Consider the following 27,812-nt stretch of genomic DNA (forward strand, 5'->3'; position numbering starts at 1 on the left):
GAGTACATTACACTACACACGTAGTGTAATGCACTCCAACTGTCATTGTGACGTGACAGTCACACTGACAGGAAGTCTCGGAGGAGCGGCAGAAGGCTGCTCCTCCGAGGCTTCCGTACATGGAAACCCGGAGGTCATTATCTGACCTCCGATTGCCACGACAAGCATCGGTAGCCCCCACGATCACTTCGTGGGGCTGCCGATGTGCTTCAAACCACTTAAATGCGGCGACGGCAATCCGTCGCCGCATTTATGGGGTTAATTGCCGAAACCAGCGACAATGGTCCGCTGACCGGCAAGGCTGGAGTGTCAGCTGTCAGGGACAGCTGACCTCCCGGTTCCCGGACACTGTCCGTTAGGACAGTGTGCTCCGGGAACTACTCCGCAATAGTACGTCCTGATGCGGGAACTAACCCCTCTGCAGGACGTACTATTGCGGTGCAGCGCGGGAAGAGGTTAATTTTATTTATTTTCATTTATTGTTATGGTAACTCCCTTATATAACTATATTGGTTGTGAAATGTACAAATGGTTTTATGCTCGAGTTAAATTTAAAAAAATGTGAAAAAAAAAATGACACCTTATTGATTGGTAGAGAAAGCAAACATGGTGAAGGAGAAGGAGATGTCAGGAAAGAAGTTGGGGGGAACCCCGAATATAAACTCTGCCCCTAGCTATGCCTCTGCTATAGATCACCCTTAGCCAATACGATCTTCACTAACTTCTTCCCATACAGCTGTGTCCTTTCTGCTAGGTAGCCCTAATAATTACCCGCAGCCCATGCTATGGTGACTAATTTCTCCTGCCCATACTCCTGTAACTTTTCTTCTAGGTGGTCTAACTGATCACCCCTAGCCCATACTATGGACTTTTACTTTTTCTTCCCATACTGCCGTACTTTTGCTGCTAGGTGTAGTTTTCTGAGATGCATTAACTTACACAATGAGCATTAAGTACTGGGGTAAAGATGTCAATTTGAGTCTAGTTAAAATATGCAATATGAATTTGGTTCTGTGACCAACAAACAACATTTATACTGAATGTTTTGTTCCCCCAATCAGAATTGAGGAACTGAAGGAACTCGGGGACCTGTCTCCACACTGGGACAACCTGCGGCAAAGTGTTATAACTCATTATGAAGAAATGTTGGGTGACTACCAGGAAAGCCTTGCAGAGCTTGAAAAATATACAGGTATTAAGCTGCACAATACCAAAGGCACACTGTCATGGTACTCTATTCCAGGGGTTCACAATTTATTTGTTTTAAGGGGCTTTTCCATGAGTAAATCATCCACGACCTAACCTAAGGATAGGACATCAATGTTTGATCAACAGAGACATTGTGCATTTAGAACTGTCCGCCTTGGCATGAGCCACATATAATAATATTGTGAGTGCCATGCCAACCCCCAGGCAGCTGTTTGTATATGTTTGGTGTATTCAATATCATAGTAGTCAGGGCAAAAAAAAAAGGGCACATTTTTAGTAATCGATGCATTAATATAGTAACCCATGCTGCTATTTCTTAACTACAGTGTGAGTCCTCCTATCATCCAGGACCCAAAATCCAACCTTTAAAAGTGTAGGTTTTTTGGGGGGTATTTGCATTGTATCTCATTCTTCTTCACGCATGGGATTCTGTGGGAAAATGGAGAACCTAATTCTGCAAGGTTAAAAGAAGAAAAAAAGATCAAGAGATGAATTTGCACCCAAACCAAGTTTATAAAAATAATAGGGTGTAAAATCAACATTACTGTTGTATGTATACATGGGTGTTAGTTGCATAAATAACTTTTGTGCAGACATACTCTTTAAATCTTAACTTAAGCCTTATGAAAAAGTCTATGGAGCAGTCAGTTGTCTTGGCTGACTTACGGTATTTACAGCTTCATTAAGACTGATATATGCAATATTTTTATAACTTATGGAAGACCCATTGAACATCTGCAGAGACTAGAATAGAATCTGCACAAATGTAAGTCTCCTTGAGATCTTAGCTACATTGATGTTTTCAAGACTGGCTCATGCGCTTCTCTCTTTAAATTACTATGACTCATATGTTCTCAAGCAAGCAATTTTTATACCTCCAATAGTCCATCTTTCTTCTATTCATGCTGTTTATTTTTTACCTCATGCTTCTTCTCTTCTGAAGCGTTAAATGCTTCTTTTTATTCTTCTAATTGCAAACCACGTTGTGTTCCCACTGGCAAAAAGATGCCCTGCTCACAGTAGATAACATTTTACATGAAAAACATTGTTCTGTCCTTCTCCCCACGTGTAAGCTGAATAGAATGCCCAAGATCTCTCGAATAGATGAAAAAAAACAAAACAAAAAAAAACTGTGGCAATCGCTTAGGTGGTCGATGCCTGTTTTTGTTTCCTGCTTTCTAAACAAGTTCGGGACCAGGAATATGAAGCTGTGGTTAAAAGACCCTAAGGTTCCCACTTAGGTAAAAATGGCTGCAAGTATGTGTAATCGAACTATGGGATTTGGGACAGTAAGCTTTTAGAGGGATAGAAGTAGTGCTTTCATTGTTTTCTTTGGAAGTGTTGACATCATCAAGGAAATGCATTTACTAAAAAGCTATTATGTTTATGCTGAGTGGATAGAATTACAGTAGTATCCCCTGAGTGCATAAACTGCAGCAAAGGGCATGAGACTCGTAAGAGTGGGCCTGGTGGATGCATGCCAAGTTTTCTGTAGCAGCACCATTCTTTTTTTTACTGTGAAATCACACTGGAAAACTATTTCATAAAAGTGTAGCACTGCAAAAAAACAAACACAAAATAGTCCTTGTGAACAAGATAATACACCAAGAAGTGAAATATATAAGAGAGGTCTGTGCGTTCATTATTCTTATTCTGACAAGTCAATAAAAATGAGTTGTACTTCAGCTTTTGGCTTTATATAATGCTATAAGTGCAGCCAAAACATAATGTGTGATAAATGTGCCATCATTTTCACCATGCTGGGTCCCTGTTGTACACAGCAGGAGATGTCTGTCACTTAAAATGCATTAACATATCTGCACATTAAATACTGCTCTGTAGATTACCAAGAAGATGCATGCTGTGACGCAGCAATAAAAATCTTTTCATTTCTTAAAATTCAAGTACACAATAAAATCAAAAGAGGAACTGAAAAGATACAATATATGCACCCTGCTCAGACTTAAAAGAAAAAATTATAATAAAAAATGAAAAATAAGCATCTGCTTTCTGCAGAACGGAGCGATGCTTACTGATTTTTTTAATTCCTGTTCTGTTTTCCCCAGGGTCTTCTTTCAAATCCAGCTGCACAAAAGGAGAAAAGAGTCTAGAATTTGTTCCAATTAATCTCCATTTACAAAGAATGCGAGTTCACAGCCAAAAGTTAAAAGGTAAAGTTGTTGGTCTGAAAAAAGCGATTCTTAAAGGATTGGCTATGCAAATATAAAAGTGAGTAGTTCAAGATAATATCTAATTTTAATTATTGTACAAACCGTGAGGTCAGGCAACAGGAAAAGGCAGTGGCAAATATAGAAGATCATGATGGGCCCCTCATTATGGTGCTGGGTTTTGCCACCCAGAACAGAGAGGCCTCTTGTTTGTTTCTCCATCTTTGACCCTGGGGCCCCTTATTTGCTAACAATGTAGTTCCTCTGTAGAGGAGAGTCTTACATGGGTACTCTCCACCGAGTAGCAAATGGGATAGGACCTACCAGGACTAGACCCAGTCTTTCCAAGGGCCCCATAGCAGCCGCTTTTACTGCCTCCATGGTATGTACATCCTTAGGGACAGATTGTCAGGGATCTTTACTTTTCTTTATTTTACAGAGTTTTGTTTATTATGTTTTGTTTTTTTTTACTATCCACCAAATGAATGACTAATCAAAAAAGAAGGGGAAGAACAAAATAAATAAATTGGATAAGATTTATGAAATATTGTAATCCAGCATCAACCGTAAAATAAGATAAATCAAATTGTGTGTCTGCTGGTACGTTTGGGAAATTATATAGTGACTATTGTAGATATAACAAAATGTAGACATGAGGGAACCTGGTTTATTATTATAATATGTTAACTTTAATAAAAGCAAAAGAAGGCAAGAAAGTGAAAATATTCCAAAATGTAAATTAACCTGACCGATAAAAAAAACGGTGTTTACAGTGTGGGAGAACTTAGGGGTACCCACAGAAAACCCATTGTCCTCTGTAATAAATATTAAAATTCTTTGCAAATTCATTGTTTATCATTCTACTTTCTACATTCTGATCATAGACTTGATTATTTTTTGTAAGATATTTTGAATGTTTAGAAAATCATGAATTCTCATACTTATGAAACCAGTCTGATGTTTGGTCGGTTTAATTTTTCCTGTCTGATTCTATTTGGTCCTCTAGTATAAGTGATAACAGAGTTGTCAGCAGCTGCTTATATCCCCTCCCTCCATAAACGTAACATGCCCCTTCAGCTATGCTGAACATACAGTGGTGCTTGGCACCCTTCAGAATTTTCTATATTTCTGCATAAATTTGACCTAAAACTACATCAGATTTTCCTAAAAGTAGATAAAGGGAACCCAATCAAAAAAATTAGCCATTTGTTTGATTTGGTTCTCTTTATCTACTTTTAGGACTTGTATGAAAATCTGATGTAGTTTTAGGTCAAATTTATGCATAAATATATAGAAAATTCTGAAGGGTTCACAACCTTTCAAGCACCATTGTACATGTTAATTGGACAGTGGTCATTTTAATTATTAGCCTAATATATTTTGGAGCTATGACTGAGCTCACAAGTACAAAATACTGTCTTTTGAATTGTATTTATATAGCGCCAATATGTTCTGCAAAGTTGGACAAAGAATGTGTGAATATCAACCCCTGACATTTATAGGAATCACTTTGTAATTTCCTTATGTCAAGCACGCACACAAGCTTACTTTAGGATCACTTTCATTGGAGGCCAGTCTAAGCATGTTGTCCGAATCTGAGAGGCAACCACAATACCTAAATAAAACTGGCAAGCTCTTTGCAGATGTTCTGGTTGACTCTGAAATTTTAGTAAACGATTGTTGTCCTAACCACTGAGCCACCGTGCTCTAAAATTGCCAATATCAAAATATTTTAGTACTGCCACTTGGTGGCTCTTTAAACATTCACAAAAATTTGCAAATAAGTAAAAAATTATACTGTATCATTTGATGCGCACACACGAGTGTAAATGATAACAATGCTTACAGACAAATGACTCAATTAGAATTACTCCCCCTTGATACTATGTATATTCTCTCTCCATGTAGAGAAGATATAGTCTCTGTAAGAGGGAAGTGGGACATCATCAACGCTGCGGAAACAGATGTATTATTTCTATTTTCAGACCTATGTCTCAAGGAACCAATAAAAGAGAAGAAGCATAGATCCTTAGTCCAGTATTTTTGAGAGTGGTCAGCAGGGAGGAGTGAATTACACATCCTTAGACAATGATGCTGCCCCAGATAGTAATTGAGAAAACCTCCAGTTTATTGCACTGTGTTCTCACGCAGCCTTGAAACCATTCTTCACATTTATATGCTCATTTCTACAAAGTTCTAAAGAGTCTGCAGAGTAAATCAACATTTCAAAAGCCCATTGCAGGTCAATATGCATAAAGGATATTTCTTTCCTGTAATTTCCAGTAGTTTAATCAAGGCTTGTGTATCAAGACATGAATGTGACACAAAGAATGAAATGACAAAAATGGAAATCTGTAATGAGGAAATGTTCAGTAAAGGAAACGAGCCGTGTTGCCTCGTCTCCTGCTGACAGGAAAAATAACCTCCAGTTTGCTTGGTGTGGCTCTGATTGTTCATAATTCTTCTCTTCATCTTCATGCATTATGCAAATGACATATAACCGTAACAGGAGCTGTGAGTGTCATAAAGATATGATCACTCTCTGCGGCACTCAGAGCATATCACAGAGAGAAGAAAGCACCTGTCAAGCTGGAGATGGTACATTTGCAGTGTTTTATAATACATGACAAAAGTTGTTGATGGTTACATTACTCTTTAGACTCTGCATTGTAAAATGTTTTGACATAGTTATATGGAATGGCTTCATATCATGAAGTGGTTATTTGTGTTAAACTAATGATTCTGCACCATAGATATACTCTGTTGGAAACACTATTCTGCTTATAATTACTTCTTGCCATAAATGCATGATTAACTCAAATAAAAGTTACAAATCTATCTACAAGTATTAACCGAGCCTTCTCTGACATCGGGGAGATTTATCAAAACCTGTGCTAAAGAAAAGTGGAGCAGTTGCCCGCAGCCTCTGAAAAATGAGAAATAAATTCTGATTGGTTGCTTTAGACACCTCCACTTTTTTCGTCAGGTGATATCGTTTTGTTAAACCTCAGCCTCATGCACACAGTAGAACTGCGTGCATAGAGGCTGTACAGTGGTGACTTTGTATTACGAAAAGGTAGGCACTTCATGTGCCGCCAATGGTTCTCCATTCGGGACCATATTAAGGAAGCAGACTTTTTTTTCGGGCAAAATGCACACTGGCAATATTCAACTCTAGTCGGATATGCACAGTATAAAAAACCCAGGCTATTTTATTCTCGCAATAAGCCAAGTTAACAATTCATTGTTCTTCTAGTAATCCCCCTTGACAGTTTGTCTAGATATACTGAGTTATGAGCGGTCTGCCACAGTGTCCACAACATTATACTTATATTTTACATTATTATATTACAATATTATTATTATGTAAGGGCAGAGAAACATTGTTGCAGGACCACACACACCACCTTTGTATCTGATATGCAGCCCTCTCCCACTCCTGAACTGATCACAGGGATTTAGAAAGCAAATTCCGTTTTATCCTCCCGCCGCTGTGTGCTTACAAGGTCTTGGCAGCTTGCTCTGCTCCAGCCTCTGTTGAGGGTGGCCCCCCCACTGCTGCTCTTATTTTGCCTTGGCAACTGGGTCCCATTGCGCGCGCTGACCCTTGCTTTCTTAAAGGGCCAGCGCACACCAAAATTCAATACCCAGCTTTCCCTTGGCATAAAAGGACTTCCCATTCTTGGAGCCATTGGCAGAGCAATTTGGTTCCTTCTAGTGTTCCTAAATGTAGCTATGCTATGTTGTTTTTGGATTTTCCATGTATTGATCTCAGCTTGTATCTTCAACCATTCTGGTCTGCTGCATGCCCTGACCATTTGCTACGTTATCCGTTATGAACCTTTCTGCCTGCCTTGACCATTTGCTATGTATCCTGTTTCGAACCTTGCCACCTGCCCTCACCTTTTACTACACCTTACCATACTACTTGTCACTACACCTGTTCCGTTGGTCGTCACCAAGGGAGACTACTCTGGGTTTAGCGACTTGGGGTTCTCCTGCAGCGCAGTCCAGATCCCAGTACAGCGGTTAAAGGGTGAAGACCAGGGGTCCAATTGGACTCAGCTCCCCAGTTTAGCCCCACGTCAAATCTTTTGATGACAAGTTGGGTTCACACCGTCCTCTGCTGGCCCCATGACAGAAAATACCACAGGCTCCATGACAATTACACTTTGATTAAACACAGGTGGCAGATTGTTCTCCACTCTCAACCAAAGAAGTTAGAAACTGCCATTGCTTAAACAAGGAAAGATGAGCATCCTCTTCTCCTCCGCCTCTATTAGAAGGAACACATCGGTGGTATATTGCCTATGTAGTGCCAAACTGACGTAAGCTCTTGGCAGAGACAGAGAATATGTATTGAATGTCACTCTGCTCACTGTTCAATAGGTTTTCTTCTCTTTTGATGAGTTTGTGGCTTGAATGCCTGAGAGCTGACCTGATAGCTTGACAGATGGATGGAACTAACATATTTCTGAACCGTCGGGTCTTAGATTTGCAGGCAGGAGAGTTTTGCTCATTATTGTGATTTATAGAAGTGGAGAACACATATATGTTATAAATATAGTGAGACTGACTCTATATATATATATATATATATATATATATATATACCGTGAAGGAAAGAAGTATTTGATCCCTTGCTGATTTTGTAAGTTTGCCCACTGTCAAAGACATGAACAGTCTAGAATTTTTAGGCTAGGTTCATTTTACCAGTGAGAGATAGATTATATTAAAAAAAAAAAAACAGAAAATCACATAGTCAAAATGATATATATTTATTTGCATTGTGCACAGAGATATAAGTATTTGATCCCTTTTGCAAACAAGACTTAATACTTGGTGGCAAAACCCTTGTTGGCAAGCACAGCAGTCAGATGTTTTTTGTAGTTTATGATGAGGTTTGCACACATGTTAGATGGAATTTTGGCCCACTTCTCTTTGCAGATCATCTGTAAATCATTAAGATTTCGAGGCTGTCGCTTGGCAACTCGGATCTTCAGCTCCCTCCATAAGTTTTCGATGGGATTAAGGTCTGGAGACTGGCTAGGCCACTCCATGACCTTAATGTGCTTCTTTTTGAGCCACTCCTTTGTTGCCTTGGCTGTATGTTTCGGGTCATTGTCGTGCTGGAAGACCCAGCCACGAGCCATTTTTAATGTCCTGGTGGAGGGAAGGAGGTTGTCACTCAGGATTTGACGGTACATGGCTCCATCCATTCTCCCATTGATGCGGTGAAGTAGTCCTGTGCCCTTAGCAGAGAAACACCCCCAAAACATAATGTTTCCACCTCCATGCTTGACAGTAGGGACGGTGTTCTTTGGGTCATAGGCAGCATTTCTCTTCCTCCAAACACGGCGAGTTGAGTTAATTCCAAAGAGCTCAATTTTAGTCTCATCTGACCACAGCACCTTCTCCCAATCACTCTCAGAATCATCCAGATGTTCATTTGCAAACTTCAGACGGGCCTGTACATGTGCCTTCTTGAGCAGGGGGACCTTGCGGGCACTGAAGGATTTTAATCCATTACGGCGTAATGTGTTACCAATGGTTTTCTTGGTGACTGTGGTCCCAGCTGCCTTGAGATCATTAACAAGTTCCCCCCGTGTAGTTTTCGGCTGAGCTCTCACCTTCCTTAGGATCAAGGATACCCCACGAGGTGAGATTTTGCATGGAGCCCCAGATCGATGTCGATTGACAGTCATTTTGTATGTCTTCCATTTTCTTACTATTGCACCAACAGTTGTCTCCTTCTCACCCAGCGTCTTACTTATGGTTTTGTAGCCCATTCCAGCCTTGTGCAGGTCTATGATCTTGTCCCTGACATCCTTAGAAAGCTCTTTGGTCTTGCCCATGTTGTAGAGGTTAGAGTCAGACTGATTCATTGAGTCTGTGGACAGGAGTCTTTTATACAGGTGACGATGTAAGACAGCTGTCTTTAATGCAGGCACCAAGTTGATTTGGAGCGTGTAACTGGTCTGGAGGAGGCTGAACTCTTAATGGTTGGTAGGGGATCAAATACTTATTTCTCTCTGCACAATGCAAACAAATATATATCATTTTGACTATGTGATTTTCTGTTTTTTTTTTCAAATATAATCTATCTCTCACTGGTAAAAGTAACCTAGCCTAAAAATTCTAGACTGTTCATGTCTTTGACAGTGGGCAAACTTACAAAATTAGCAAGGAATCAAATACTTATTTCCTTCACTGTATATATATATATATAAGGAGAAGGCAGCAGCACTCACAGAGAAACCATTGAACGGGTGCCCAGCAAAAACGTCCTGATCCTCGGACGAAATGTCAGATATAATGAAAGAAGATTTGCAGCACTCCAATCTGAAGAAAATGGTGGTTTATTCAATCCCAATACAAAAAGCTTTTTGTATTGGGATTGAATAAACCACCATTTTCTTCACATTGGAGTGCTGCAAATCTTCTTTCGTTTTATATATATATATATATATATATATATATATATATATATATATATATATATATACATATATATATATTACACAATCCTTATGTTGTTTTTCTTGAGTTATAGCATACCACTACAATCTGAGGGTGATTTTGGGTAGCTATTCCCATTGACCAGACTGGGTCTTTTCTTTTATTAACTATTAAAATACTATTTTGCTGCTTTTAAAAACTATTTACAATAAAACTTACATTTTAATTACACACCTCTTTTTTGCCCTCTTTTTCCTCCTTTTCTATGCTTGTGATTTATGGTCTCGTGGATCATTCCAAGACGTTTTTCTCTGTAGGATTCAAATTCATATAGAGCAGTACCCCACTAAAATCTATGGGTGCCATGTTACATCTCCATACCATTCGGAGGTTGCATAGAACTGTAATGTGGCCCTGTGCAGGAGCCCTTTAGCTGGAACTTTATTTTATTTAAACTTCCAAATAAAGTTGGATTAAGTGGTAGGTCATCAGATCTGGAAATAAGATGATGTTATGGGTGTTCACTCTTAAAACATTAATTTTACTTTAAGCCTTCACCTATGAGTTCAGATTGTACGAGCAGCAGCTGGAATATAAATGGGTTGCAAAGAAGGGTTTTTGATGATCGAAAGATTGTTACCTTTGTGTAACTGTGATCACTCCTAATCTGTCTTCTTTTTGGCAGTTTATAAAATGTTTTGGTAATAGGGAGGGATATGTTCCATAACTCCCGTTTTATAACCGAGATTTTTGTAGGAGCTTAGGTAGTTATATACTATAAGAACAAAAATAGGGGAGAGGAAAATAGGAGAACCCTGGTAAAAAAAAAAAAGAAAGGAACTGGGCTCAGCAGTTAAACAAAAATATCAAAATTGTTTATTAGCAAAATTTAGTTATAAAGGAGAAAATAGCACCATATGTGAGCCTGCATCCAAAAAACAACAAACATGGACATCACAGACCCGGCCGGGTGAAATATTGCACTGTTAGAAAAAAATGAGTGATAAAATCATTTGTATAAACATACACTATGCACATAAATATATGCTGCACAAAAACAGTATCTTGACAAATAAAAAATGCTATTAGTCATGTATATGTATAGAACATGTTGGCAATTAAATTTAATATCCATAAATCCTGTATAACAACAGGAAAATAAAGCCAGTCAGCCTAAATGGTATAATACCATGTGGGTTAAATAACGTGATGAAATACAGTAATGGTGTCAGCCGCAAATAGAAATAGTAACACTGATTGCTTAATGGACACAAGCTGTATAGGAGATACAAGATGGCAAATCCACCTAAAATGCGTTATATGACTCAAACGGTTATTTACACAGGGGTTGAGCTTTGGAGCCAAATCAGAACTCAATTGGAAATCAAAGAGGCTAAGCGTTTCCAACAAGAGAATAAGTCAATCAGACCATGTACTTATCTGCCATGATGATGCCTTATCGAGGCAAGCTTGAAATAAGTCGTAGATAGTGATCCAATAGCTCATCGGTAAATCCAGCCAGCGGGATGGTCTCAATTAAATTGTCTCCACAGCAGTTAAAATAATAATCCCCGTATTTTTGCTTTTAGTGAGGTTCGTTCCCAGGTTAAGGCCAAGAGTAAGGCCAAATGCAATGAGCAAAACTAACATTGAACATCTATTTAAATAAACCAGCCAATCAGTGGCCAACAATGAAACCAGTTCACTTCACTTTAACCCGAAGTACACCAAATAGACTCAGGTAAGTATATACAATGGTATTCAACTTTCTACACATACATTTTTTAGCACATAATTTTAAACCGACCCTGGCTGAGTATCACCCATGTAGAAAATGTAATCAATTAAAATCAAATAATGTAAAATAAAGAAAAGAAAAAAGATAAAGGGATGAAGAAAACAAAACAAAAAAAGGCTGTCTGCATTTATTTTCCCGTTGTTATATGGGATTTATGCATATTAAATTTAATTGCGAACATGTTCTATACATATACATGACTAATAGCATTTTGTATTTGTTAGGATACTCTTTTTGTGCAGTACATATTTATTTGCGTAGTATATGTTTATACAAATTATATTATCACAAATTTTTTTCTAACAGTGCTATATTTCACCCGGCCGGGTCTGTGATGTCCATGTTTGTTGTTTTTTGGATGCAGGGTCAAATATGGAGCTATTTTCTCCTTTTTATCTAAGTTTTGCTAATAAACAGTTTTGATATTTTTATATAACTGCTGAGCCGAGTGCTTTTCTTTTTTACCAGGGTTCTCCATTTTCCCCTTTTGTCTCCTTTGTATTGTTCTTATAGATTATATTATTCCCCGGTTGGCACCATACGGCTCGTACTGAGCTCAGGCGAGAGTAGTGGAGATCCGACAATCTTTCTTGCCATAGTTATATACTAGTTTTGAACTTACAAGACTTTCATTCAGGGAGATTTTTAATGTTGCACAAAAACTTCCCCCACCAAATACCAGTCAAACTACCCTAACAACAGTCAAGGAACTTCCCCTTAACTGTGACACAGTTACCTAATTAGATGATTGCTCCAATAAACAGTACCAGACAGAAAATGCTGCATTAAATGGTGCCAGCCAATACCCACATCGCTGCCAGGAAGTGACAGGTAAACAGCCTACAATGATCCCTCATGTGACACATCCTCTTCTGGTGCTGATCTCTATCAGGACCAGGAAAATAGTTTCTTCAGCAAACTGCTTAGTCGGAGGCTCTGCGTCGAAGGCTTCATTTGGGGCATCCGTTAAAGTTCTGATGAAAAATGCCAGAGGAAATAGCGCAGCAGTAAAACGATGGCCACTTTAACGGAAATCCGACAGAGCCCATTAAAGTCAAAGCCAAATCCCTTGCATAGACATAGATTTAAAGTATAACATTCTGGCTGGCTGTCACTGAAATGATCTTAGGAGTCTACTTTATACTGTTTTATTATTAGGTTAAATAAGTAAACCATATACAGTGAGCTCTTAAGCTCCCTCTAGTGGTGACTGCAATAATTCTGAATGTTATTTTTTAAATATATGTCTAAGCAGGAGATTTGAAGCTCTATCAGAAAAAAACAAAGCTCCGACTGCTATAAAGATAGGTATTTATAATTAATCAGCCCTGAATGTTAAACTTGCTTAGATAAAAAAAACAAATGGTATTCAAGGGTGGAATTTCACTTCTCTATGGTCTAAGATAACTATATTCCTTATGTATCTCTGCTCAGTGAATGGAATGTTATACTCCCTCTTTATCTATTGTTGGTTTATATCAGCCATAGGATTTTTTTTCTCCACAATCCTCAAAGAAAAATGCTAGCAAAACTTCTTTATATGTAAATGCTGCATTACTTTATTGTGTTAAGAAGGGTTATTATAGGACTACAGAGCGTAATGATAATTTAGGCTGAATTATTTAAAAAAAATCTTATTGTTGAGTTGTGCAGTTTTTGACTCTAAAAAGACTAATAAATGGAGAAAAAATTCTCTTCACATCAGATATTTTTCATTTTGTTTAAAGGAAACCTTTATTGCTGTGTATAAAGATAGTTTATTCTGCATTGCTGCGGTATGCTTTACCATCATGCATTATGGAAAACAAAAGGCAGTTTTACACATAATGACAAATATGCGTACTTAACCGTGTCTCATTTACATTTAATTAATGCATAATTCAAGTCTTTCTATACTTACAGAGAACTATAACATATTGGTTCACACCGTGATACAAAACAAAGCTGTAACCTGGGATATGGCAACTATTAAAAGCTAGTTAGTTGTGCTTACTTGAGAAGATTAACTAGATTTCTCTTAACTCTGACACTCGGCTGTTCTTGTTAATGAATCACTTCTTAATAGAATATGCGCACAAAGTTCCCCTTTCTTTGATCAAGAGCTTTACCATAGTGCTACTTAACTGGGTTCATTTTAAGTAGTTATGTCTTTTTTTTTTTTTTCTCCAGACGCCCTGTATGATGTTATCACCATTGGTGCCCCAGCAGCACATTCTCAGGGATTTAAGAGCGGCGGCCTCAGTAGACTCCTCACTAGATTTGAGGCAGAAAAACGAAAGTAAGTACTAAAACGATTAATTCATCATACCGGGCATTTGTTTTGCTTAATTTTGAACTGTATCAAGATATTACTTTATTGCATTCAAATTTTCAGAAACAGGTTTATTTGTTATACTACATACATAGGGGTCACTTCTAGAGCTCTAAAGAAGCAAGCTATGATAGTAAAGGTTATAGGTAGTCAAGGTATTGTAGACAATTTGCATTGTCCTGAATTTCATCTGCCAATGCATTGCATTGTGATAAATGAAAGCTTAAAAGCAAGTAAACAAAGCAGATATGAATTTTCACCCTTGAACACAACTTTGTATTTCTAATCTTATTAGGTCTAACAGTCTGTGCTGAATAATATCATAATTTATCTGTAAAAGAATTGCAGCTCAAACTTCAAATCCCATCCATAACTATAGAGTTAAAGAATAAAATGTTGTCTTCCTGAAGCCACCACTAGGGTGAGCTATGGGGGTTGTCCGGGCACAGACCGGTTTTTCATACTGATGACCTATCCACAGCATAGGTCATAAATATATGATTGTGAGGGTCTGACACCAGGACCCTGCACCGATCAGCTGCTCCGGCTGCCTCCAGGCACCGGATGTCCATGCCGGAAGCAGATGGCTCTGGTTACAGAATAGTGGCTGAGCTGCAGTCCTGCAGCTCTGCTTCTATTCAAGTAAAATAGGAGCAGTGCTGCAGTTCTGCAGCACGGCTGCTATGCAGTGTACGGAGCCATGGGCATCCGGTGCCCGGAGGCAGCTGAGGCAGCTGATCTGTGCAGGGTCTGGGTGTTGCACCCCCACCAATTATATACTTATGACCTATTATGTGGATAGGTCATCCGTATGAAAAACTGGTCCGTGCCCAGACAACCACTTTTTAATGAATATGATTTAGGCCTTGTTCACACGGTGCTAAAAAAAATAAAAATGTAAATGTGTCAAAAACGCTGGCGTTTTTGTAAAGCGCTTTTTTAACTACAGGTGTTTGTTACGTGTTTTGTGCATGCTGTCAGTGCATTTATTTGACGTGTAGTTAGGACTCCCATTGACTTAGGGAATTAGGCATGTTTTCGGCACGTTTTACACGCCAAAGAATTGAGCTGAGGCTTCTTTTTTTACGTGACGCATTTTTTAAACACGCGCGGGTAAAAAAAACTAATTTTATGCACCTTAAAAGTAAGCTTCTAAGCTCCCCCTAGTGATGACGCAGCTCCACAATATGCCACCGCAGCACATTTTTCCATAAAGACTGCTTATTTAAGTAAAAAAAATCTGCAAAACTGTGGTAAAACTATCTGTATTTGACACACTGTTTTAAGATGGGTTTTTTTTTCATATTTATTGTGGCAAAGCTTCTTGCTGCTGCTTTACTGGCAAATATGAACATACCCTTTATCAGTCAATATTTTCTATTTGCCATTTTTGGAGGCATTCTTTGAATCCTGTTTCCTAGTGATGTTTAATGGAAGCAAGAAAGTACAACTTTCAGTTGTATTTGTCTACAGTGCTTAAAGCAGAATGGGAAATAAGAACATGGGTACCTGTACTCGATTGTTATCTTACTAAATGGCACACATAACTATATACTTGTTTCATTTTTAAAACAGTTTTTTATTGATCCAAATGTCCTGAAATGTTTGTTTTACCTTTTGGATTTTATAGAGGTATCTTTTGTGCATTTTGTGAAAGTCCTCTATCTACTTTCCAACAGTCGTCTTCTTCTTCTTCTTCCTCTTCCTCTTCCTCCTCCTCCTCTTCCTCCTCCTCTTCCTCTTCCTTCTTCTTCCTCTTCCTCTTCTTCTTCCTCTTCTTCTTCCTCTTCTTCTTCTTCTTTTTCTTCTTCTTCTTCTAAAAAATAACTACTATGTTTTCATTTTTCACCATTTTTAGCATCTCTGCTTGTTGTCAATGAATGGAAGCATTCTACATCCAGAGCCTGAAGACTTGTCTTGGTCAAGTCCTGTAGTATTTACATAAAACTAGAAAACCTGTTAAGTTATGACAGACATTTATTTTATCCTACTCTATGGTAGGGTGGCATGCCTTGCCAAGAGAAAATATCTATTAAACCTACATGCAATGACTATTATTGGTCAGTGACACCCATCAATAGTATTTGGGGCAGATTAATTAACTATATTAGCCCAAATTCTTATAGTTTATGGAGATGCTTGTCTATGAACTTGACCTGTTTCATTGACGTTCAGCATAATTAATGGGGGTGCATGAGGAAGTTTTTATTTTAATAAAAAATGTTTTCTTCTGTCCCTGTGTTTTTGTAATACTTTATTAGCGCTTTAGTAATGGCCACTGTCTGACAGCATTCCATTACTAAGGCTGGGGCTTAGTGTTGGCCACTAAAAAGGCTAACAATAACCCCCCATTTTACCCCGGTACCCATTGCCACCAAGGGTACTGGGAAGGGCCGGGTACGATCCAGTACCCGGCCATCTGAAGTAATGCATGCTGGTATTATCAGGCTGGGAAGGGACAAAATCTGTGGCCCTTCCCATCCTGGTAATGCTAGATTGCTGCTGCTTTATTGTATCTGTCTGGTTATGAAAAATGGGGGGACCCCATGTCTTTTTTTCAAATATTTATTTAAAAAAAAAAATTACCTTGGGTCCTCCTCATCTTTCATAACCAGCCAGATACAATAAAACAGCCTCAGCATATCATTACCAGGGTGGGAAGGCCCACTGTTTTTGTCCCTTCCCAGCCTAATAATACCAGCCTGTGGCCGCCCCAGTACCCGACCATCACTTCAGATGGTCAGGTAGTGAATCGTACTTGGCTCTTCCCGATACCCCTGGTGTCGGTGGGTACCGGGGTAATAATGGGGGTTAGTACTAGCCTTTTTACTGGCTAACGCTAAGCCCTACATTAGTGATGGACATCGTCAAACAGATAACTGCCATTATTAAGGTGGTAATAAAGTATTAAAAAAAAACGAGGAATAAGATTTTTTTTTATTGAAATAAAAACTCTCCTACACAACCCTCTTTGATTTTTTAATTTTTTTATTTCTTCTTTCTTCTCCCCTGTGCCGCAATAGAAACTAAAGGTCAATGAACTCTAATTTCTATTGTGGCGCACAGGACCTAAGGATGTGCCAGAAAAATTCATCGATAGTAATAATTCTGGCGGATCTGCGAGGTCCTGTGCGCCAGAAAAAGCTATCGCAGGGAATCCTAATCAAAATTATTAACACCTTTCCTTTAACGTTTAACTAAACTTTAAAAAAAAAACTTCTGAGCTGTCATAGTGACCTATCAGAAGTTTTGATCGGTGGGATTGAGACCCCCACTGATTGGTAAAACGAAGCGGCAGAAGTGCTCGGGTGAGCGCTGAGCTGCTTCATTTCTGATCGGCTTTTCTCTGAGAAGTGTACGGGCACAATAGAAAGTCTATGAGCCCGTACACCAACTGATCAGCTTTCCGAGAAAAGCTGATCAAAAACTAAGCGGCACAGCGCTCACCCGAGCACTTCTGCCGCTTCGTTTTAGCGATCAGTCGGGGGTCTCAGTGTTTGGACCCCCACCGATCAAAACATTTGACATGTCACTATGATCTCTCAGAAGTTTTTAAAAAGTTTAGTTATAGTTGAAGCAGTCAGACATCCCTCCTCCTTGCAGTATAATAACTAATGAGGGCGCTGTGGGGGAAATTATACTGCAAGGGGGGTCTGAGTGTCTTACTGCCGAGGGCTCTATAGGGAAGGATTATACTGTGCTCACCCTCCTGCCCGCACTAATTTAAAAGTGATCGGCTGATGGTAGGGGGGGCTTATACTGCAAGGGGGGTCTGAGCATCTTGCTGACAGTAGAGGGCTCTGAGGGGGAAAATAATCCCCCCATAGAGCCCTCAGTTGTTACTATATTTCAAGGGAGGCTGTTTGAGTGTCTAACTGACTGCTGAGGGCTCTATGGGGGGAAATTACCCCCATAGAGCCCTCTGCAGTCAGTCAGATGCTCAGACCCCACACTGAGCCCTCAACAGGCATCAAGATGCTCAGACCCCCATTGCAGTATAAACCCCCCCTACCGTCGGCCGATCACTTTTAAATTTGTAGGGGCAGAAGGCTGAGCACAGTAAGCGCTGTTCTGTCTGCTGCTCAGCCTCACCTTTTAGGCTGCTCTGCTCCTCTTTCTGACCTGCTCCTCTCTGGCAGTGCGTGCTGCGTGCAGCGTCACAGAGGAGGAGTGTTCTTGCAGATGTGCACCTATCCTGCTGCATGTCTGCTAAATAAGTACTGCCTTGCCCTGCCCCCCTCCCGCATCCCCCCGCAACACCCCCCCTGAGATGCCCCCCTCACAATCCCCCCTGAACACTCCCATTCGGTCCAGCCTAGGCTGTCCCTGGCTTCTCGCTGGGATCAAGACACAAGTGCACAAAATGAAGACAATACACAAAATGCCGCCCCCTTCTTAGCTAGTTGGTGCTGCCTGAGGCAGCAGGCTCACCTCGTCTCATGGCAGGTGCAGACCTGGGCAGGAAGCATTCTGTCACATTGGGTTCGTGGACCCACTGGGCCGTACCGCCTTGACGGTATGGCAGCTGGCCAACAGGGCACAGGTCACAGTTTATAGTTCGTATAGTGTACCTGTAGCAGCTCGGACAGTAGCAAGGCAGGCTCGGCTGGGACTAGGCAGCAGGTACAGGTCAGGCGTGGAGTAGCAGGAATACAGCACAGCATGACTACAGCTCAGCATGGCACTTGACCAGGATAGCACAGGATACAGGTACGGGGAACACTGGGAACTGGAAATCAATAGGAAACCATTTGCATAGACAAACTATGGATACGACAAACAACGCTCAGGCATTTCAGGGAGGAGCACAGCCCTTATTATAGCCCAGGGTGCTCTGGGAGTAACAGCTTAATCTCCCACCTGGTGGTCACTCTGGAACAGGACGGCCGTATGTGCAGACATCTCTGGAGAGAAGGGCGTCGACTGGATGGAAGGAGTTCGTGGTCCGCGACCACGGACGCTACACATTCCATTGTTCTTAACCAACACTATGTTCTGGTCAAGGTTTGTTGACTGCTTTGCCTGTTCCCATGCCGAGCATCCTTGAGTAGGCGAAGAACCGTTTGCCACCCCTCCTGTAAAAGAGACCGTTCCTGTTTCTGAACCTGGTTCCAAACTTTGTTGAAAAAATTGCTTAACTTTTTTTTTTACTCGAAGCTAGAAAATATATGACTCATGTTTTGGAAAGTAGTCACACTATTTTCTACAAAATAGTACACCAATATTTTATAATCTGTGCCACATTCATGTAAAAAAGATGAATCTCTAATTGGTATAACCATTTATAAATGTAAGGCCTTGACCACCAGTTTACAATTCTTATCTCTTCATAGATGTCATTATTAGTTTTTAACTTTGGCCACACTGTTTGTGATTCTGCTGTAATTAAACACTGAAGTAGACCAAGATGGAAAATACAGTGTACAAACCAAGGATACTTCCGCCACCGAGGCAATCGATCAAATGTAAAAATCTTTATGTAACGTTGGGTATGTGGACCCACTGGGCCGTACCACCTTGACGGTATGGCAGTTGGCCAACAGGACACAGGTCACAGTCTATAATTTGTATAGTTTTACCTGTGGTAGTTCAGACAGTTGCAAGACCGTCACGGCTGGCACTAGGCAGCAGGCAAGCGCCAGGCGTGGTGTAGCAGGACAGGCGTGGTACACAGTACAGCACAACTTCAGCTCAACACGGCACTTGACCAGGATAGCACGGTATACAGGTTACAGGTAGCAGGAACTGGGAACACAGGGAACTGGAAAACACTTAGGAGACCATTTGCATAGACAAACTAGAATATCGACAACAAGGCTCAGGCGAGACAAGAAGGGGCAGAACCCTTCTTATAGTCCAGGGTGCTCAGGGAGCAATCTGCTCAATCTCACCCCTGTGTGCGCTCCAAGGCTGGACTGTGCTCGTGAGCGCACCCTGGTGGTCACTGTGGAACAGGACGGCCGCATGTGCAGACATTTTTGGAGAGAAGGGCGTCGACCGGATGGAAGGAGTTAGTGGTCAGCGACCACAGATGTTACACTTTATTCCAACATCCGTGGTACAGTGAGTGTTAAAATACAAATGTCAACACGTTTCGACAGACAAAGTGTCCTTAATCATGATGTGATTAAGGACAGTTTGTATGTTTGAAACAAGTTGACAATTGTATTTTAACACTCGCTGTACCACGGTGTTGGAATAAAGATTTGTACATTTCATCCTTTACCTGGCTGCCGTATGTATTAGTCGTTTGTATGCTGTGCCTTCCGTTCTGGATCAAGGATCCTGTGGACTAGCTGGAAAATACAGTGAACTGTTACATTTTTCACCTTGAAATTTTTTTTCATTCTCTTTCAGTTTGGGACTTTGTTAGGACATCAGAATTAGATTAAACATCATCTGAGTAATTGGACTTTGCTCGAATGTCCTGTACCAGGCCTCACTTCTGCCCCAACCAAACTATGGGACCCAGCAATGCATCGCTGGATTACATTTCTTTCTTGTCACCACGTAGAACTGTACCAATCATCTTCACATTCTTATTTATTAACCGTTACTTTTCCTCATTCTTCACTGTTGCTTGTTCCTTTTTCTACTCATTACATATTACTTTTATGACTGTGTATAGGACAAAGTAAAATATGCTAAAGCAAAATAGTCCGCATTTTAGCATCTGGCCACAACAACTGGGCCTCCCACAGTTTAACTGGACTAAACTTAGATGGACCCTATTTATGCCATTGGAAAGCATCCTTAGGGCACATGCACAGTCTTATTAGGGCTGTCAAAGAGGTACATAGGGCCCCTACTGTACCTCTGTATGCCTTTAATGTCATAGTAAGGCACATAGTGTTTTTTTCTGTCATTTTCGGCACAAATCTGACAGAAAAACAAATTGTGGCATGTTCCATCGGACTCAATTAATATTAAATTATTCTAGCCTAGAAGCATTGCTTCTAGGGAAGAATATCTCAATACATATGGTGCAAAAGGGAGCATGTACTGAAATGTACAGAGGCTGTGCGGCTTCGTACTAAGGAGCTATACGGCAACCATGCACTACCATAAAGGCTTCATGCCCCTTAGGGCCATTTGGCAAACTTTATCTATGCTTCTGCTGGCCTATGATTAAAGGGAAGTCACGACTGAGCACATTTCTGGCATACAGTAGCAACCGTCACTTTCTAATCCTTCAGTAATTCATTTATATTAAGAACTGTGCAGTATAAATTTGGATAGAAGTATTGTTTGGTAGTAAAAGCACAAGCATACAAGAGCAATTTTCACTTTTAGATACTCCAAAGCATCGGCTTTGATTTTTGTAATTTTGTGGAAAGTAATGTATTAGTTCAATATGGGAATGGCCTGCTTGCTCACTAAATAATACCAATAAATATGTAGCTTATATAATTTAATATAAGTTTTTATTTTAAATGCCAAATTAATATGGAATATTCTGTAACATTTTCTAAAGCTACTTATCTGACTTATGTCTACATCTAAACAACATATGAAAGTGTAGAGTACATTGCCTCTTATCGTGTTATCACATTTTATTAATCACAACGCAACCAAAATGCTATAAACACATCCACTCCATAGTGATTAGTTCAAAAGCTCTGGAAATTTTCATCTATTACAACTTAAACATTTTCCATATGAACAAATTGAGATTTGTCACATCTTTTGCGTTACTTGCAAGTTATCTGATTATATATGAATATACACTCATCTGCCGAGGTAGCACAGCTCATTTACTGCACTAAGTGAAAGGATGTCTAGACACAAAATAACATTTTGTATGTTGCATCTATAAAAAGAACTCTAAACCAGTGCCAGCTGGCAGCATATGAAGTAGTAATGTAAAGTGGCTTCTTGAGTTGCCACTCTAGTTGCCTTTGAAGTTCAGTTGGCTGCACACAGATCAGTACTGGAAAATGTGCCAAGTATCTGTTGTTATTCTGATTCAAAATGAACTTTAACCATATTGTATTCAAGAATAATTAAAAATGTAATTATCACAATGGGCCCCAGTATGTCATTAATGTCCCTGTACATTCCAGAACCTCTGACAGCGTTAGTGGACACCAACAGAGACTCCCTACCCCAAATACGGTAAATGTGATAGGTAGACATTAGATACTCTTAAAGTAATTTCAGCCCGGCAAAGCTATAATGGTGGACATATTGGTTGTCACCAAGATTAACGGAAACAAATCTGACCAATATTATCCAATTTCACAAAAAAGTGTAATGTAAAGCATGGGGCGACACCCCACCAGCAGGAACTTTGATGCTGCGGACGAATGGCAGGCAGACACAATTCAAATGTAGCAACTTAAATGTTTACTCAATGCAAGCTTGATGGTTTAGAATATATAGACAGTGCAACGAGCGTACGGTTACAGTTTCTCACACAGAGTGCACAAACTTGAACGTTGCAGACTTCTATACAATGCACATGACACTTGCTGGTTCCAGAACAGGCAGAAATCTTAGTTACAGTTTCTTTCAAACAAATATTTATAATGGTTGGCTGAGGTGGTGGCTTCCTCTTTAAATATGTTCTCTGGGTCTCTGACAGTGGCTTGTGAGCGCGATTCACACAGATGGCTTGAGTAGGGATAGGATGCTTGAATCACACTGCATGGTACCTCCTCTGGTCTTTGTCACTCTCTTACTTGCAGTTGTTGTAGAATACCACTCACGAGAACTGACTGTTCAAGAAAATAAGGTTTATTCACGACCAGCCGGGAGCATTACCACATCTAGCACGTATAATGAAATGCTCACAGAGGGGGAGGGCCCCTCTACTTTTATACATTTACACTTTGAGTTGTACATCAAATCCTAACCCCGATTTGGTGGCTGTCACGTAGGGTTCGTGGACATGACAGTATCCCCCCTCATACGCCCCCTCTTCTTGGGACCAGAGCGAGAGAGAAACTTCTTCAGAAGGGTAGGAGCATTGAGGTTCTCCTCTGGCTCCCAGGACCCCTCTTCAGGACCAAACCCCCTCCAATCCACCAAATAAAAAGTCTTTCCTCTCACTCTCTTGATGTACAAGATCTCCTTAACCTCGAAGGTGTCTGAAGGGCCGCTGGAGGCAACCGCAGGGCTAGGAGTCTTGGTAAAGCGGCTCAGAACCACTGGTTTCAGGAAAGAGACATGGAAGGAGTTGGGGATCCTGAGGGTAGGAGGCAGCCGAAGCTTGTAGGCGACAGGGTTGATCTGCTGCAGGATCGAAGGGTCTGAGCCTGGGAGCAAATTTGTGTGATGGCACCCTCAGTCGAATATTCCTGGAGGACAGCCAGACCTTCGTGCCAGGAAGAAACCGAGAAGGTTCTCTTCTCCTTGTGTCCGCCTTCTGTTTCATGCGGTCGACCGCCAGCAGGATAGAGGATCGAGTCTGCTGCCAGATCTGCAGAAAGTCCCTAAAAGCCATGTCAGCAGCTGGTACCTCGGATGTATCATGCACCGGGAGAGGAATTCGTAGGTGTTGGCCATAGACAATAAAAAACTGTGTCTTCTGTGTGGACTCGCTGGTGTGATTATTGCAAGAGAATTCAGCCCACGGGAGTAACTGCACCCAGTCATCATGCTGATTGGAGATGAAGTGGCGTAAGTAGTTTTCCAAGATCTGATTGATCCTCTCTACCTGACCATTGGACTGAGGATAGTAGGCCGAGGAAAAGTCCAACTTTACACCTAGGGGTCCGCAGAGGGCTCTTCAGAACTTCGAGGTGAACTGAACCCCCTGATCAGACATAATATGCTGTGGCAAGCTGTGCAGGCAGAAGATGTGTTGAATGAACAGCTTGGCCAGTTGAGGAGCAGAAGGAAGACCGGTCAGAGGAACAAACTGGGCCATCTTCGAAAATCGATCCACCACCACCCAGACAGTACTGCATCCAGCATAGAGAGGCAGGTCAGTGATAAAGTCCATAGCTGTATGCTGCCAGGGAGCATCGGGCACAAGCAATGGATGGAGCAGGCCAGCAGGTCTGGAGTGAGCGACCTTGTTACCTGCACACACTGAGAAGGAAGAAACAAAGTTCATAATGTCCTTGGGCAGCGTGGGCCACCAGAAATGATGGCCAATCAGATCCCGGGTCTTAAGGGCCCCTGCGTGACCTGCCAGTCTAGAGGAGTGTCCCCAGTGGAGGATTCTCCCTCGGTCAGCCAGGCGCACAAAAGTCCTCCCTGGAGGAATGTCCCCAACTTGCAGGGGATTGACAGAGACAATGCAAGACGGATCAATAATGTTCTGTGGAATTTCCATGGTGTCTTCTGTCTCAAAAGACCTGGACAAGGCATCAGCCCTCACATTCTTGTCGGCTGGGCGATAATGGAGCTCAAACTGGAACCTATTAAAGAACAACCACCTGGCCTGACAAAGGTTCAGCCGTTGGGCCATCTGAAGATAGGTGAGGTTCTTGTGGTTCGTAAAAATCAGGATGTGATGAGCTGCGCCCTCTAGTAGATGTCTCCACTCCTCCAGGGCCAATTTGATGGCCAGTAACTCCTGATCCCCAATCGAGTAGTTACATTCTGCGGAAGAGAAGAGCTTAGAGAAATATTCACATACCCTTGACTTGCCCTTGGAACCTCTCTGGAACAGGAGTGCAATGGCACCGACAGAGGATGCGTCCACCACCAACGAGAACTGTAGAGAAACATCTGGATGATGGATGATAGAGGCTGACGTGAAGGCACTCTTCAGGCTATTGAATGCGGACTCTGCCTCAGGGCGTTCATGCCCTTCTTAGTGAGGTTAGAGATAGGAGATGTTAGTGAGGAGAAGTTTGGAATAAACTGTCAGTAAAAATTGGCGAGTCCCAGAAAGCGCTATATGGCCCTCAAGCATTAAGGGCGTGACCATTCCAGGACGGACTTGACCTTTTCAGGATCCATCTTGAGAACTCTATTCGAGACAAGTGTTGACTACAATTGTATCCAGTCTTGGCAATTCTCTGTGAGCTAAATTCATTAGTGGCACAAATCTCTCATGTTCTGATGGTTTACTATGTTGTAGATAAAATTATAAAATGTTGTAGATAAAATGTATCAGCCTAGAGTTGATATTACTAGTCTAGGTCTGCATAGCTGCCAACTGTCCCGAATTTGCCGGGACTGTCACAAATTTACAGACAGTCCAGGCAAATTTCTTTCTTGGGACGTGTCCCGGCAACTGCTGCATTCAATTGTATCAATTGTATCTGCATATATGGAGAGTAACGTCAGGGGCTCCTCCATGTGAGGAATTCCCGACCAGAGGGTAGTATGTGGCACTATCTACAGAGGGGTGTGTGTGGCACTATCTACAGAGGGGAGTGTGTGGCACAATCTACAGAGGGGAGTGTGTGGCACTATCTGCAGAGGGGAGTGTGTGGCACTATCTGCAGAGGGGAGTGTGTGGCACTATCTGCAGAGGGGAGTGTGTGGCACTATCTGCAGAGGGGAGTGTGTGGCACTATCTACAGAGGGGAGTGTGTAGCACTATCTAGAGAGGGGAGTGTGTGGCACTATCTAGAGAGGGGAGTGTGTGGCACTATCTAGAGAGGGGAGTGTGTGGCACTATCTAGAGAGGGGAGTGTGTGGCACTATCTAGAGAGGGGAGTGTGTGGCACTATCTAGAGAGGGCAGTGTGTGGCACTATCTAGAGAGGGGAGTGTGGCACGATCTACAGGGGGGAGTGGGTGACACGATCTACAGGGGGGAGTGGGTGGCACCATCTACAGGGGGCTGTGTAGCATCATCTACAGATGGGCTTTGTGACATCATATACAGGGGGACTGTGTGGCATCATCTACAGGGGGGCTGTGTGGCATAATCTACAGGGGACTGTGTGGCATTATCTACAGACGGCACTGTGGTATTATCTACAGAGGGCACTGTGGCACTTTCTAAAATGGGCATTTGTGGCACTATCTACAAGTGGGTGTGTGGGGCACTATCTACAGAGGGGAGTGCGTGGCATCATCCACAGGGGGGCTGTGTGGCATCATCTACAGGGGGGCTATGGGGCATCATCTACAGGGGGGCTGTGTGGCATAATCTACAGGGGGCTGTGTGGCATAACCTCCAGCTGGGCTGTGTGGCATAACCTTCAGCTAGGCTGTGTGGCATAGCCTACAGCGGGGCTGGGTGGCATCATTCACGGGGGGGGGGGCTGTGTGGCATCATCTACAGGGGGCTGTGGCATCTACAGGGGTACTGCGTGGCATCATCTACAGGGGGCTGTGTGGCACTATCTACAGAGGGCACTGTGGCACTATCTAAAAAGGGGACTATGTGGCATCATCTTCGAGGGGGGTTGTGTGGAATCACCTACAGGGGTGCTATGTGGCATCATCTGCAGGGGCCTGTGTGGCACTATCTACAGGGGGCCTGTGTGGCACTATCTACAGAGGGCAATGTGGCACTATCTAAAAAGGGGATTTGTGGCACTGTCTACAGAGGGCACTGTGGCACTATCTACAAGGGGTTGTGTGGGGCACTATCTACAGGGGGTTTGGCACGATCTACAGAGGGAGCAGTGAGGAATCATCTACAGGGGGCAGCATTGGCATCGTCTACAGGAGGGTTGTGTTGCATTATCTACAGGGGGGCTGTGTGGCATCATCTACAGGGGGCAGTGTGGCATAACCTATGGAGCAGCTGTGTGGCATTATCTACAGGGGGCTGTGTGGCATCATCTACAGGGGGGCTGTGTGGCATTATCTCCAGAGGGCACTGTGGCACTAACTACAGGGGGCACTGTGGAGCACTATCTACAAGGGGCACTGAGTGTGGCACTATCTACACTGGTTTTTATGCTACCAATAGTGGTCAGCACATATTACCTAGCCCTAGTGAAAAAGTGAAACATCACCTGCCTGTAAACAACCAGATAACCTGAGGGATACCGGCTACCATAGTAGTTGGCAGCCAAACTAGTGCAGAAATTTGTGTTAGTTTATTTGTATGCAGAAATTCTGGAAAGGAAACCACGCCCCACTAGCCACACCCACCAGGTAAGCCACACCCCTATGTGACATACCCATCAACAACTCCACACCCTACGGCTACATTTACATGAGTGTATCCAATTTGCGTGCGCAAAAGAACATAACCGGACCGTATTTTCTACATTTCACGTCCGTGTGCTATCAGTATTTGTTCCGTGTGGCATTAGTGTGCTCTGTGTGCAGCATCCATTTGATTCTCCTCTGCAAGTACTTCCTTTTTTATTTTTTTATTTCTCTGCTTTACTTTAGCAACTGATGTGTGAAACACGGACAGCACATGGATTTCGTCCGCGTGCTCTCCGTGTTTTTCATTCACCCATAGACTTTGATGGGTGACAAGGTCCGCAAAAATGGCCCAATATAAGACATGCTGTGACTTTCATGCAACGCGCACATGCTTTGTGAAAAATCACGCTAGTCTAAATAGCCCCATTGATTTGCATGTGTCAGTGTGAGGTCCGTTACTTCAACGGACAGCACATGGACGATGAACACTCTCGTCTGAATGAGCCCTAAGTGTCCCTGGAAACAAATTTCAAATGTTGGCAACTATGGGTCTGTATCTGTTTTCTAATTTCAAATGTAAACATAGCCCTGAAATCTGTGGCAAAAACTGTATTTGATGCAGTAAAATTTTGCCATGGCTTTGGCGGCGGATTTCACCCTTTGCATTGCAGGCTTGTCCCTCCCTCACCCTTATTTAAAACGCCAGTTGAAGTCAGCTAGTTGTCTGCGTGGATGTATCTACATAGGCTGCTGTGTCTTCTGTTAGCCCTCTAAAATAAGTTTACTTTTGGGGGTTGTTATATGATTGCTTTCTTGTTGCTTTTAAGTTATTATTTATCTTTATAGATGTA

The 27,812-nt window shown here is 41.7% G+C and overlaps 1 protein-coding gene across 4 annotated transcripts in view; it reads left to right on the forward strand.

Moving 5' to 3' along the window:
• Positions 1–27,812, forward strand: part of INPP4B (inositol polyphosphate-4-phosphatase type II B) — a 622,734-nt gene that overhangs the window by 494,363 nt on the left and 100,559 nt on the right. For all 4 annotated transcript variants that reach the window (XM_075860411.1, XM_075860409.1, XM_075860408.1 and 1 more), the window contains 3 exons: positions 1,062–1,192; positions 3,276–3,380; positions 13,804–13,912. In XM_075860411.1, coding sequence (XP_075716526.1) covers positions 1,062–1,192; positions 3,276–3,380; positions 13,804–13,912 — 345 coding nt within the window. The remainder of the gene's footprint in view (positions 1–1,061; positions 1,193–3,275; positions 3,381–13,803; positions 13,913–27,812) is intronic.

Source organism: Rhinoderma darwinii, chromosome 1 (assembly GCF_050947455.1).
Source record: "Rhinoderma darwinii isolate aRhiDar2 chromosome 1, aRhiDar2.hap1, whole genome shotgun sequence".
NCBI classification, from domain to species: domain Eukaryota; kingdom Metazoa; phylum Chordata; class Amphibia; order Anura; family Rhinodermatidae; genus Rhinoderma; species Rhinoderma darwinii.